Source organism: Scomber scombrus, chromosome 10 (genome assembly GCF_963691925.1).
Source record: "Scomber scombrus chromosome 10, fScoSco1.1, whole genome shotgun sequence".
NCBI classification, from domain to species: domain Eukaryota; kingdom Metazoa; phylum Chordata; class Actinopteri; order Scombriformes; family Scombridae; genus Scomber; species Scomber scombrus.
Genome location: NC_084979.1, coordinates 11,771,132 through 11,784,904, shown reverse-complemented (window position 1 = coordinate 11,784,904; position 13,773 = coordinate 11,771,132). Strand labels below are relative to the sequence as shown.

Sequence of the window (13,773 nt, the reverse complement as noted above, 5' to 3'; positions counted from 1 at the left end):
GATAGAAAAAGGGACTTGTGTTTTTGTGAAGTTGCTGTTACACGATCTCACCACATGGTGGCACTACTTTCACTATGATGCTGTCTACAGTCTAGGCTAAAGGCACATCTTAAATATACTTGTATGACAAAAAAGACAGACTTCAAAAGATTATTACCCTATCTTAAAACAATACTGACATGCATATCTATCCATAGCCTACTGTCAGCAAAGAAATCCCTTCCTAAAGAAATTTCAATGATTGGAGACAAAATCCACCGTCCTCACTTCACACAAACATTTTGTTTATTAATTTCGCCTGAAACTACTATGAAGCCTCATTGATTTGAGTTAGAAAAATCAAGTGGACAAAATCCAAAGTTACAGTCTTTATTATGTGAAATTCCCCCTATGTGCTTCCACTGACAGTGTTTGCTTGCTGAACCAAGGCAGGGGCATAACACAGGGGGGATTTCCTTCTAAAAACACCATAACTGCCACTTGGTTTAGATTTAGAATTCATAAAATAAAAGTCTATGTATTTCAATAGATAGCTTAAAAAGGTAAAATCATCATCAATTGTGTTTTCAAAAAAGAAGGAGACCCTTCTTGTCAACAAATCACTGTTAGTTAATGACGTCATTATGACCTATGATCTAGATTTTTTACTTCTTAGTGAAACATGGCTGACTGAATCTAGCTGTTGTGCTATTCTCAATGAGACAGCACCAACAAATGTTTGTTTTATGAACAAGTGCCGAACTGGTAAGAAAGGCGGGGGAGTTGCTGCCATCTTTAAATCTGTATTTCAATGCAGGGAAATTACATTAGGTGATTTTAGCTCTTTTGAATATCTCTGTTTTTTATTAAAAGGTGATGCAAAAGTTCTTTTTTTAATCATTTATAGACCTCCAAGATACTCAGGAAAATTCATTGATGAGTTTGCTGAACTGCTGTCAGTTATGCAGGAAAGCAGAGCGTAAGTGGAGAAAAACTAAACTTCAAATTCACCTTGACCTCTACAAACAAAGTCTTTGTAATTTTAACTATGAGTTACTCAAAGCTAGACAGAGACACTTTTCTGAAATTATTAATAAGAACATCAACAACACTCGCAGTCTGTTTGCTATGGTTGATAAGCTTACAAACCCCCCTAAACAGATAGCTCCAGAACTCCTTTCCACAGATAAATGCAATGAATTTGCTTGCTTTTTCAGTGAAAAAATCCAGTCCATAAGGTTAAATATCAACACAAATCAACAAAACAATAAAAAGACGCAATCCCTAAGACCTCCCAGGAATAACTCAACTGCGATGTCAGAATTTAAAACAGTTGACCAAAAAACCATAGAGGAAACAGTTCAGCATCTAAAACCATCAACATGCTGTCTTGACAAAATGCCATCAGACTTTTTAAAAACTATTGTGAACTCTGTCCAAACAGATTTGCGACAAATAATAAATAGCTCACTTCAATCAGGCACGTTTCCTAAACCCCTAAAAGTAGCTGCCATTAAGCCACTCTTAAAAAAGAGAACGCTGGATGCTTCCATGTTAACCAACTACAGACCTATCTCAAATCTTCCTTTTATAGCCAAGATCATTGAGAAAGTGGTTTTTAATCAACTCAGCAATTTCTTGAACTCCAGTGGCCTTTTTGACAAATTTCTATCAGGCTTCCGACCTCATCACAGTACAGAAACAGCTCTTATTAGAGTGTTAAATGACATAAGGTTAAACACTGACTCAGGCAAGGTGTCAGTTCTGGTCCTGGTCTGGTCTGGTCCAGAATACATGAATGACATGTTAGTAGAATATAAACCCAGTAGAGCTCTGAGATCTACTGACTCAGGTCAGATAGTGGAGCCCAGAGTTCAGACTAAACATGGTGAAGCAGCTTTTAGCTGTTATGCTGCACACAACTGGAACAAACTACCAGCAGAACTGAAATCAGCCCCAACTGTGAATATTTTTAAATCCAGGTTAAAAACACTTCTTTTCTCCTGTGCTTATGATTGAGCTCTTTCAAAGCACTTTAAATTGTAATCTTTCATTTGCACTCTATGTCCTTTTAATGATTTTAAAGCAAATCATTATTTTATGCTGCAATCTTATTTTTAATGCTCTATTATAGTATTTTATTTCTCTCTCTTTCTATGTTTCTGTACTTTGTCTTTATTATTAGTGTGTGTGTGTGTGTGTGTGTGTGTGTGTGTGTGTGTGTGTGTGTGTGTGTGTGTGTGTGTGTGTGTGTGTGTGTGTGTGTGTGTGTGTGTGTGTGTGTGTGTGTGGTGGGGGGGGGGTATGTATGTGTTGGATGATTGGGTTTTATTTTTATTTCTCAAATTCCATGTTTTTTCAATTTTTTCTGTTAAATGTTTCTTTTATGTAAAGCACATTGAGTTGCCACTGTGTATGAAATGCGCTATATAAATAAAACTGCCTTGCCTTGCCTTGCCTTGCCTTAGGAAATGGTAGGTCGCGCTAGAACAAATACTAGGGTCCCTTTGAGTTGTATGGGGCTTTATTTCTGTATGAAATAATTTCCCACTTTTTTCATTGTTACTGCACTATTATCATTGCAAATCATCTGCCAATAAAGATTTAAGTGGAGAAAAAACATTCGAAAAAGGGTTCTCTTCTCAGCCAGTATAAGAAAGAGAGTTGTTACATCCACTCGTCACTGCTATTTCTATTTTATACGTTCTAGCCGCAGGAGCCCGGTTTGGTACCATCAGCCAAGGCAGCAGAACCACCTGAGAAAGACAACAGTAAAGAGAAGACGATACAATGATTGCTGGTGATTGAAGATATACTCAGCAACACTGGAGGGTAGCTGAAGATTGCAAGTGCAGGTCTTACTGAATAGTGGTTGAGTGGAAAAAGGAGCTCAACATAGGTGCACTGGTGTGTGGTCGCTACCTACTGATTGGGCAGTGACTGCAAAGATCTGTCTCAGTGTGCTGAGGCAGAGCGATGAAGGGGTTAACCAATAGCAGAGCCTGTTAAAGGACATAACCTTTAAAGCGGCTATAATCGTTATTTTTCTAATAATGTATCAAATGAAAATATGTAATATGAGAAGCATTGCTACTAGTGATGGACTAACAGAGAAGTATCTCCTCATTCCCCTCAGCTTTAGAGAGCTTCATAGTGAGTTTCAGCTCACTGCTTGGCTTTACTGTTTTGGTTCACTCTCGCCACTCTCATAGCATCTTTTGACCAGCAGCAGGAAGCTGTTCTAAAAACCAACTATACACTACCAGCTTAGCGCCAAACAGCAAACAGACACAGTAAGCAAAATAGTCAAGCACTTAGAAGCTAAAGAGCCAGATATTTCAGATTAATGTGGAAAAATTCCAAATGAATTACACTGTAAATAACTGCTACAAGCCTACAGTTTGTCCTGATCAAGGGCTTCTTTCCTCTTTCCCATGTTTCCTCTATGTAACTGGCTAATTTCAATGTTTCATATGTGAAGAACAGTCTTTGTGCATCATGCATATTTACAAAAACTACAGTATTTCAATTTTTCACAAAACGTATTGTGCAGTCCCCAGTCAAAGAAACAACAGAAAACAAAACTGAAAACTTTCTCTGTATTATTTCTACTTTCTATAGCATTATACAGCGCAATGAACAAATACTGTTGTTACGAAAATTCTCTCAAAGAGGCACAGAGTCGCCGGAGTTCTGATGTTTATTCGTCTTGCAGCAAGGAGACAAGTCATATACAGCGGTACAGAGTTGTCTAACTAAATACATGAAGCGATAGCTATTCTATTATCCCTTCCTACCAAGCAGAACAAAGAGTTCTTCCCTTCCTTTTTGCCTAATTGCCTGAATTCAAATTCTGATGAACGTCATGCCCATTTATCACTTTTCATCTGATGAGTGTTTGCAAATTATCCTCATTCAAATGACCTGTGTGGTCCAATGTTAAATCATGCAAGGATCATTTGGAAGATGAGGTGGCCTTTCAGCAGGAAGATATTGGTTTTAAATCATTTCATTTGTATGTATTTTCATGACCGGGTTTACCATATGAACAATCTGGGCAAGTGTCCAGGGACCCTTGCGCAGAAAGGGTGTGCGCTTTTTTTTCTGTAGGGCTCCACAGAAATACCACACAAGGCTTGACCCATTCCCCTTATGTTCATAATTATGGTCACTGTCACTGAAAAAGAAAAAAATTAAGTCTCTTGACTGACTGTTTTATTTGCCAAATTTGATGGCTGGGCAAGTGATGATTGGTTAGGAGGCCACAATACACTGTGGTTAGGCTATATCAACGAATGTGTGGGAAAAATTATCAACTAGTGGAAAATGGACAGTTTAGGCCTGGCATTTACCAAAGGCTCAGCATGGCTCCCAAAAAAAAGAAAGAAAGAAAAAGAAAATGAAGAAACTGAAGTAGCTGCAATAAAAATTGTCCTGCAAATAAGTAGCTTTTCAAAAAAAGGCTAAAAATGAAGAAAATGAGGCTGGACAATAAAAATACTTATGAAGGTGGTGAGGGGGCTTCAGTGCCAATGGGCTGCTTGGGTTATGAGTCCAGCCTTGTGTATTTTCTTATGATAAATGTTCATACGATTGCTTTTATACTGTAACTTCCTTCAAAAGGGCCATACAGTTTTAAAAGTGGGGCTTGACACACAATGATTTAAACATCAAGTTTTTGTAGTCATCATAAAAGTTGTGTATAAGAAATTATTGTATATTCATCATATAATCATATATGAAACAACAGCATTTTGAGGGTGGAAGGAAGAGAATGTATTGAACTACCTGCCACAGTTGGTGACTGTATTTAAAAAGCGATTGCAGTGGAATACTTGTTGGATTTTCAAATTTGATGCTTTAGTCATTGTATCGTGGTCAGCTGAACAGCATTACACCCTGTGATTGGTAAACTTTAAAGCATGAGTGTATTTGGCATTTCAGCTAAAAGAAGGAAAGTAATGTTTTGTTTAATTTCTAACAATGGCAGATGAATCCTTGATAGAGACATTTAACTTACTTGCACATATTGTTAACACCTCTGTGTGTGTGTGTGTGTGTGTGTGTGTGTGTGTGTGTGTGTGTGTGTGTGTGTGTGTGTGTGTGTGTGTGTGTGTGTGTGTGTGTGTGTGTGTGTGTGTGTGTGTGTGTGTGTGTGTGTGTGTGTATACACCACAGGCAGCTGCAGTTTAGATGCTTTTGCATACTGTATGTATTTATGATCCATCATGCATACACAAGTGCATGGAAATGATCACTGAGGCTTAACCACCACAGAGTCTCCAAACATAAAGGCAGAAACCTATGCTATCAGAGTTCACATCAGATTGGGAAACAGTAACTACAACCCCCATTTTCAGCCCATGCTCTACAGCTGGTGAATGAAATATCATAGACAATAGTTGGTCAACACAGTGATGTTTGTTACTAATTTTTCTTATTGGCTATGCTTGTGGACCCCCCACACCCTACAATGACATGTTTCTGTATCTAGACACAATCATACGTGGCTATGAAATCGAGCATCCTCTAGTTCTGCCTGCTCCTGCTGATCTTCACCTGGATCATCTTTGCCACTGAGTCTATAATTTACCATGGAAAGTACATCCAAACTCTCAACACTGTGGCAGTGCTCTCCAGTCTCTAATCCTTTCTAGTGTGGTGTTTCCTCCTAAAATGTTACATCATTATTTTTCATCAAACAAAAACACAAAGCAGTACTTCCAAGGTCTCAGTTAAAATTAAACCAAAACAATTAGCCAGTAGGATCCTCCAGTAAATATGTGTTTCTACTGACAGAAAAGCTGATGTGTTAAATTTGGCTTCTTAAAAACAAGATTTTTTTTTTTTTACAGTGAAACAAGTAAGAAGCAGTCATTTTAGAGATTCTTTAAAACACATCCAAGTACTTAAACATTAAGTAAAATTTGGTCTTGCTCTGATTGTGATAACAATCATGATTAGATAAATTGTGTTTGATGATACTGCTCAAGTGTGCAGGCTGCATTAAAAAATAGATGTATACTAACCATGATGGTTTCACTCTGAGCTGTTTTGACAATTATTTAGCCAGTTTTAGCAAGCTAATTTAAGATGAATTTATAGTTTTATACGTATTCTTGCTAGACCTTTCTGGTCTTTATAGGCAACAATGCCTAATAAAAACACATTTCACATTGTGGAGAACAAATCTTTACACTTCTTTGCAAGGTCTTATGTCTGTAAATATGTGCTTGTGATGTTGTATATGAATTACATTATCAATGTACATTTTGTTGTACATTAATTATTGATTTAACATACAAAACCTGTCAAAGGTTTGGACACATTCTCATTCAAGGGAATGATAAGGTGTGTCGAAACTTTTGGCTGGTGCTGTATTTTATGTGTTATTTAACAGTTTCAGGCCATTCAGTGATAATCCAACTAAATCCTGCACTAATTCATATCTTTTCCAATTATTTAACAGTAAGAGTGATTCATTAAAAACATATGAAAATTGAACGTGTGTTTTCCTCTCTGTTCAACAGTTATTGTTTTTTAGGTGTCTGTAATCCTGATCTCACCACATGATGGCCCCACTTCACTGTGATCTTGCCTACAGGGTAAAGTACAGGCACACCCACTATATCTTGGGAATTCTAATACTGCATATTATTCAATCTGTCACATAATCACAGGTAGCCTACTTCTGCTCTCTGTGACAGGTACAGTTTGGAGCAGTGGTTATCAAACCACTTACCATATCTGTCCGCTCCAACATACCAATTTTCCTACTCACTACCTAAGAGGAATTTAGATTTGTTACACTCAGTCTATAAACTGCATCAGTCTGGTAAAGGATTACATCTTCATTGCACAGTGAAGCACAACCACCAGACATGACTGGTCTCTGGTAACTGGATGCAAATACAGGAGTTTTATGGACAACAGGGTTGCATTTGGAGGCATTAAATACCCCGACAGACAGTGATATCAACAAACCAGTTAGTAAGTTTATAGAACCATTTAAAACCTGTTTCAACTCAAATAATGTGTGTCAATGACCTCAAGCCAATTTTCTTTTGCTGTGGAATGCCTCTCAGCCAACAGTGACTGTTTTAGCTGTGCATTCATTTTTATATATCACCCATATAGAAATGTGGACCATGTATTTTACACCATTTTAATGTATTAAGGAGATGTAGCTAATTTATCTTTTGGTTGCTCTGACAGGTTTTCTTTGTGTTGACAGTAGGCCATGGACACGGAATGAGTGATCTTTCAGCACTGAAGAAGGACTATTTTCCTCTCCATTTGAAAGTCAAAGTTTCATGTCGTGGCGCACAGTAAAACTGGGCTGCCCCACGAAGCGAAACGGAAAGGGCCTTACTGCAGGGGGTATGTGACAATTCCAGAGGGTAAATTGCCATTTTGTTGGGGCTATTCAGGTTCCTGGCAGGGAGAAGGGGAGGATGGACCGTGAAACTAGGAACGAATTGGTAAATAGTGCCACTTAGCATGGCATATGGCGCGTTTGGAGAGCTGAACGCTGACACCAACAAATTGACAATTTCATACCAATTTCAGAGTAACATTCGCCACACACGTTGTCACGCAGAATTTAACCCACTTATGTGAAATTGGGTTATTTGCGAAGGCTACGGCAGTAATTTAAAAAAGGTGTGCCGATTTAACGTTACATTTACTACTACTACTACTACTACATTTAACAATTTAGTTTAAAATATTTAAAACGATAATTGTTGAGACTTGCACTACCCCGACATTGTTTTGTATATTGTAATAAAAATAATTCCCAGATCTATTTTGTTAAGATTAAGATTTTGTTATTTCTTGAAGACGGCGAACGCAGCATTTCTGCTGAGGGGACATATTTCTGTTTTACAAAATATGGAGCGAGGAAAATCGGAGGAACGCCCCATGGCTTTTCACTTGTACCTTTCAATTTTCCACTTTGGTCAGATAAAGGGAAAACCCTGGGAAAAACTTGGCCAGAGACTGGTCCTTCGTTTTGCATCCAAGGCAAAACAAAACGCACTTGAATTAGATGTTAGGTGCGGCCATATGGGATTTGGCTTAAAATTGCCCTCTGAATCAACACTCAAGGTCCCTCCCCCATTTGGGATGCTGATTTAGAGAGTTCTGGCATCTTATTTTCCTAAACTTAGTAGCATCCATGATTCAATTTCCGCATTTATGATGTTTTGAATTAAGCACAGTTTATTTGTTACATCATTAAAACATAGCTAGGCTTTAAATAATATATCGGTTTGATTACCAAATGACTTCATGTTTGAGTGGACTTGTCTTTACACCTACTCAGTTTCAATACATTCGTTTTCCTTTCACCAATGACTTAGTTAATTTTTAATCCATGCGCCATTGTTCAAAACTAACTGTAGGCTTAATCTATAGAGACTGACGTTGTGTGTAGAGCTGGACTTCATGAAAGGGACTATATCTGAACTTCATAGCCATAAATCATCCAAACCGAGGTATTGAGGTAATAAGGCTATAAAGACATTCCCCTTGGCTTATTTTATTTTATTTTATTTACGACAGTGTATGCATTTAATCTCAAACCAAGCGCATCATTTCCACTTTAGTTATATGCCTGGTAACTGGTGTTTTACGCACGGCTAAAGACAGTGCGCTAAAGGGTTGCTTTTTATTCTTATTCAAATCTTACTCAAGTGGTTCAGAGTAAATGGCAGATGTTTTGCAATTCAAGGCGCATCAATACCCATGCGCTTTAGTGTTTAACAATGGCGCTACCCTTTTGTTAGGCACTTGTGTCTTTCAGTTCAGAGCTGGACAAAGGCTTCATCCTCCAGCGAGTTATAAAGTTACTTTCCAGTCAGTTCATTTCGGCCCTTGAGAAAACCTTAAGCGATGTTAATGTGCACCTCTAGTCTTTTCATGCGGTAACCCCGGCACACACAGGCAAACAGTGTCCATTGTGTTCCCAAACCAAAGTAAGAAGTCTTTAAATAACCCGAGGACCAGTCTATAGAAATTCATGATGCCATTTCTATTTGATGTTTGATCAGAGCTTCGTCAACAGATCTGTCGCGTGGCTTTTCAGAAAGTCCTGTCTATATATTTCTAATATTTTTTCCAGTGCACCTGTTCATGTACCTGCTCTTTTGTGGCATTGTTGCTCACAATGAACATTTTGGTCACACCAGCGCTGCCTCAAGTCTACCTGAATGGAAAGCGGTTCATCGATTTGCTTCGCTCTCTGTGCGCCAAATTGGGGGCCTGTGTCTGCATATTTTAACAACACTGCTCTAACATCACGAAACGGTGTATCATATATGTATGGTTTACAATATACAGATGAAATTCATTACAATATATTTTCAAACTGTCATACAAAATACAATGACGTACTAGATATGTAAATTAATGATTGCATTTTAAAATATACAATAGAGGTATCGGATTGTATGAGTTTACTAAGTCATCATGGTACCATATCCTGATATACACGCCTTTTTACATGCTGCTAAAACAGTACTCTATTCTTTCTTATCTAATGTCGTTCGTAAACTAATTTATAATGTAGGCTAGATTGTGTTTTTTTAAAGGAGTGCTCTAAAAGAAAGATGCAGATATGCTATGCAATTCTACTTCTATTATACCGTTTGATATAGGCCTAACCATTGGTTTGCAAATGTCCCAGTTTACCTCTAGGAAGAACATAGTTTATTGCAGTAATTGCATAATTGCCTCACTAATTGTTGTTAACAAGTTCCCCAATAGTCCAATTATTACAGCAGCTTTGTCAGATCCCCGCCGACAGGCATCCATGACAATGGTCCGATAAGGTTAATGAATGACCTGGGGCTGAAAAGTGAAAGTGGAGCGAGAGCCCCAGCCCTTTTATAAACATACACTTAACTTGTCATTTAATGGCACTGCCATTATTATGTCCAATTGGGACACAAGTTTCTCGTTGCGCCATTCTCATGGATAGATGATGACATAACGACTTTTAAGAGAAGTGAGGTGCTATTGGAGGGAAGCCGTTTTAGAGGATGCATTCCTTCACTGCAGTAGTTATTTTAATAAAACTGCCAACCCCGCATGTCAGTTTGCAAACCCTCGTTCCTGTTTTTGACCCTGTAAAAAAAAGAACCAACACTAATTGAAATTATACCGAGTAATCAGCGGTGAAATCTCTCCACAGAATAACAAGACGGGCAACTGTTGTGATGCCACGACTCCATGCTGAAATCAACGCTCCACGGTCCTGTGTTAACACCAAGCGTGAAAACGCAGATAATGCGGCGTCTATAGAGGACAAAAGAACCCAGAAAGCGCACTTACACCAGAGCACCTCGGCCGAATTTCATACCGATTAAACGCTTTAGTATATAGCAACAAAATTGTAGCTTGCAATTATTCGGTACATTTTACGCAATTAGTGTTCTCTGACACGGGCCCGACATGCATGTGCTTCAAATATGTGCTGTTTGAATGATGTTTTCAGTAGGTTACAAGCTTCAGCATAAAATTGATTTACTGTATCAGTTCTTGGAGGTCAATCAATCTAGTCCTAACAGCGGAAATAGGCATCTAGCTGGAGTTTATGCAATTTAAAATCTAAAACTAATTATGTTTACAATGCAGTTAATGCAATTTGAGTTATTAAAACAGGGAGGCGCCTTGCAGGCAATCACAATTTTAATTGGCCATTTTAAATCGCTTGAATAGGCTAAAAACTAGTTTAGGTGAAATAGCAGGTTGTACAGAAAGTGAATGAAGAGAGGAGTATGGTTCACTCCAGAAGTGGAGCCAATCTTTGATCCCCACACGTTTGTGGTCACAAAACAGTCGAGAAGAAAAGATCAATGGCGCACTATATCCTGGCCTCTTTTCATGCGCGCTCTGCCTCTGACTGAATACAAACCCCCCTCTTTACCCCTTACTTATTTAAACACTGAGGACTTGGGGAATGTCAGAAAGCTTTCTCTGACTTGTCGCGTGTCTTTCAAAACTAGGTACATCTAAACCAACTTTCCTCCTTGAGTGAAATTTCTCAGCAGCAAAAAATAAAATCACCTCTGTTGTCTGACTTTGTAGCTACAATGAACACCTGTCTTTTACGACAGTGATAGAGCCCAGTATTGGATAAGTAGATGTCTATAGCTTTAATTCCCTCCCATCTATATTTTCGATGGTGTGTGTGTGAGCACAAGATGCGCAGTGGACTGCAGTGAGCCTCTAGTCAATACATTGTTTCAGCTGCTATGACTTTCCCAAGCCTTCGCCCCTTTCAGACAGAAGTGTGGAAAATCGGGAGGCGAGGGACCGAGGACAAGGGGCGGCCCACAATTCTCCTCGGTGCCTCAATGCTCTTGGTATGAAGACAAAAACGGGTGACGCTCAATAGCCAAAGATTTGCAAAGTGTTAATTTTTCAAAATCTCTTATGCTTTTCTTCTTTCCGTATGTGGTGTAGGATGTGTACATAATTTTAGCTGCACATTGAGCCAAAAGAAAGTAGGATACCTGATGTAATACCATTTTACAGGTGTAACCGTTTTCTTATAAGTGGCCACCAGAAAATCGAAATTTGTGGGGACACGCAGGGAATTACCACGGTGCTGCCTTCAACCTGGTGGCGTGAAACTCACATATAAAAGAGTGAATACACCAGTCCACACTGCCCACACTGCTATCCCAGAAGAACCATTATGATTTCCCATTATGTTTTTGATTTTTACGCTTCTCTTTAGTTATCTGCCCCACACGTTGTTTCTTGGGTATTTGCGCCTTCTGTATTATGCAGTAGGTTGTATTTACTGAACTCTAACTAGATTTGCACATAGGTTATCATTTTAATTTCTCTTGGCCTCTGTTTAACTTTTGTCTGCATATAAAGGCTTACACTCCCGTCTGTACAGTGCAGGCTGGTGACACTTGACTAAAATGAACTAAACTCTGAAAATTCCAGGTGGCACGGGGTTGTAATAATATACAAGGTCATATAGAAATGACAAAACATCCAGAAATCAAAATTATTTTCGAAACAAAATTGTTCGCTTTTCTGTGATGAGTCGAAGTCTTTGCTTCGTTCCGGCTGTCAAATGACGCCAGTGTTGCTCATTTGGGCGCAAAAGACAGGCGGGAGTGTTTGCATTGAGATGTTAAGTGGGTGTCTCTATATAAATCCAGTCGGGGTCAACTCCTTCATTCGTGTGCCAGAGAGGGAAAGAGATTAACTTCAAGGAAACCAGAAAAGGACTAACAGAGAATGGTGGCCACAACAGACTGCGTGGAAAAGTCCAAACCCATCTCTGGAAACAAGGTGTGTAGACCAACCAATCCAGAGTAACTGGATATAAGGGCAAACAATTAAATACCATGACATTGCTGATGCATGATGTATATCAATTGTAAATGTTTTTATTTTACAGGTCTCCAAACCACTAATGGAAAAGAAACGAAGAGCTCGCATAAACAAGTGTTTGGACCAATTAAAATCTCTTCTGGAGAGCTACTACAGTAGCAATGTAAGTAGGATGAAATTGTTACAATTTTTCAATTTACAAAAACACCATTATATGTATACTTCACATTAATTATGGCAGTTAATTGCTGCGTAATGATTAAGAAGAAAAAAAGGCTCAATGATGTATTCTCTCCATTCAGATTCGAAAGCGCAAACTGGAAAAGGCTGACATCTTGGAGCTCACTGTGAAACACCTGAGGAACCTTCAAAAGATTCAGAGCTGTGAGTAATACAATTACTTCGTAAACTAAGTCAATAGATTGTCAAATACTCGCCTGATTTAAGACGATTTATGGATGCCTTCATGCCCAATATGATGAACTTTATGCCCAGTTTCGTGTTTCTCACCTAAACATGCCTTTCCATTGTTTTCAGGCACTACCCCTGCTTCTGAGTTTTCAGACTATCAATCAGGCTTCCGCAGCTGCCTGGCAAACTTCAACCAGTACTTGCTGATGGCAGACAACTTAAACGGGAGCGACCACTGGATGTTATCGCAGCTTTCCAGTAAACTCTGCTGCTCTCGGGGACGAGGAGACAACTCCAGCACCATGGACAGCGGCCCGGGCCGAGCTGAGACACACGACCCGGCACGGAGACCTCCATCTGCAGCCGGGCCTGATAAGGGAAAAGCGGCCAAATCTAAACCGGTGAAACCCCACAGTGCAAGTGTTTGTCGTTTTCTGCCGATTGAAGATGCACTGCAATCATGTGGAACAAAACAGGCAGTCCACACGGCGGAGTCCACGCAAAACACTCATGAAAAACGTTCAAGTCTCAAGAAGTTTGACACAACAGATTACTGCAGGAATGAAGTTTCCAACACTCAGAACAACGTCTGGCGGCCTTGGTAGACCTGCTGAAAAGCTGTAGATATAGATATAATTGATAGATTGTTTATAATTGCACTGTATTGATTCCCACAATATGCTATTACTATACTGTATATGTTTTATTTTCTGAATAAAATTGATGAAAGAAAACGTGTTGACTTTTTTAAAACTATAGGTTTAGCTCTGATCTTCCCAATTAGGTAAAAAGAAAAGAAAAAAGGGACAACATATAGATGTATAGTTAATTGATCGATTTGTAGTCAGATGATGATTCTCAATATTACAAAAAAGACCAGTGGAGTTTGATAATGGATGCCAGTGGTATAGAATCAAATAAAAACTAAGTCCGTTTCGTTCTGAAGTTGATCTTAAGATGCAAGAGACTTTGAACTGAAAGAAAATACTATAAGCGGCCTACGAGTCCCAAACCAGTTGTTTG

The 13,773-nt window shown here is 38.8% G+C and overlaps 1 protein-coding gene across 1 annotated transcript; it reads left to right on the top strand.

Moving 5' to 3' along the window:
• The first annotated feature begins 12,243 nt into the window (after positions 1 to 12,243).
• On the top strand, positions 12,244 to 13,355 carry her3 (hairy-related 3). Its single transcript, XM_062426642.1, has 4 exons — positions 12,244 to 12,297; positions 12,407 to 12,502; positions 12,642 to 12,723; positions 12,877 to 13,355. Exons 1-4 carry the CDS (start codon positions 12,244 to 12,246, stop codon positions 13,353 to 13,355), a joined length of 711 nt encoding a protein of 236 aa, XP_062282626.1.
• Positions 13,356 to 13,773: the final 418 nt, after the last annotated feature.

Coding starts and splice junctions, on each gene's coding strand:
- her3 (XM_062426642.1), top strand. CDS start 12,244: ATGGTGGCCACAACAGACTGCGTGGAAAAGTCCAAACCCATCTCTGGA. Junction 12,298..12,406: donor AACCCATCTCTGGAAACAAG/GTGTGTAGACCA, acceptor TTTATTTTACAG/GTCTCCAAACCACTAATGGA. Junction 12,503..12,641: donor AGAGCTACTACAGTAGCAAT/GTAAGTAGGATG, acceptor CTCTCCATTCAG/ATTCGAAAGCGCAAACTGGA.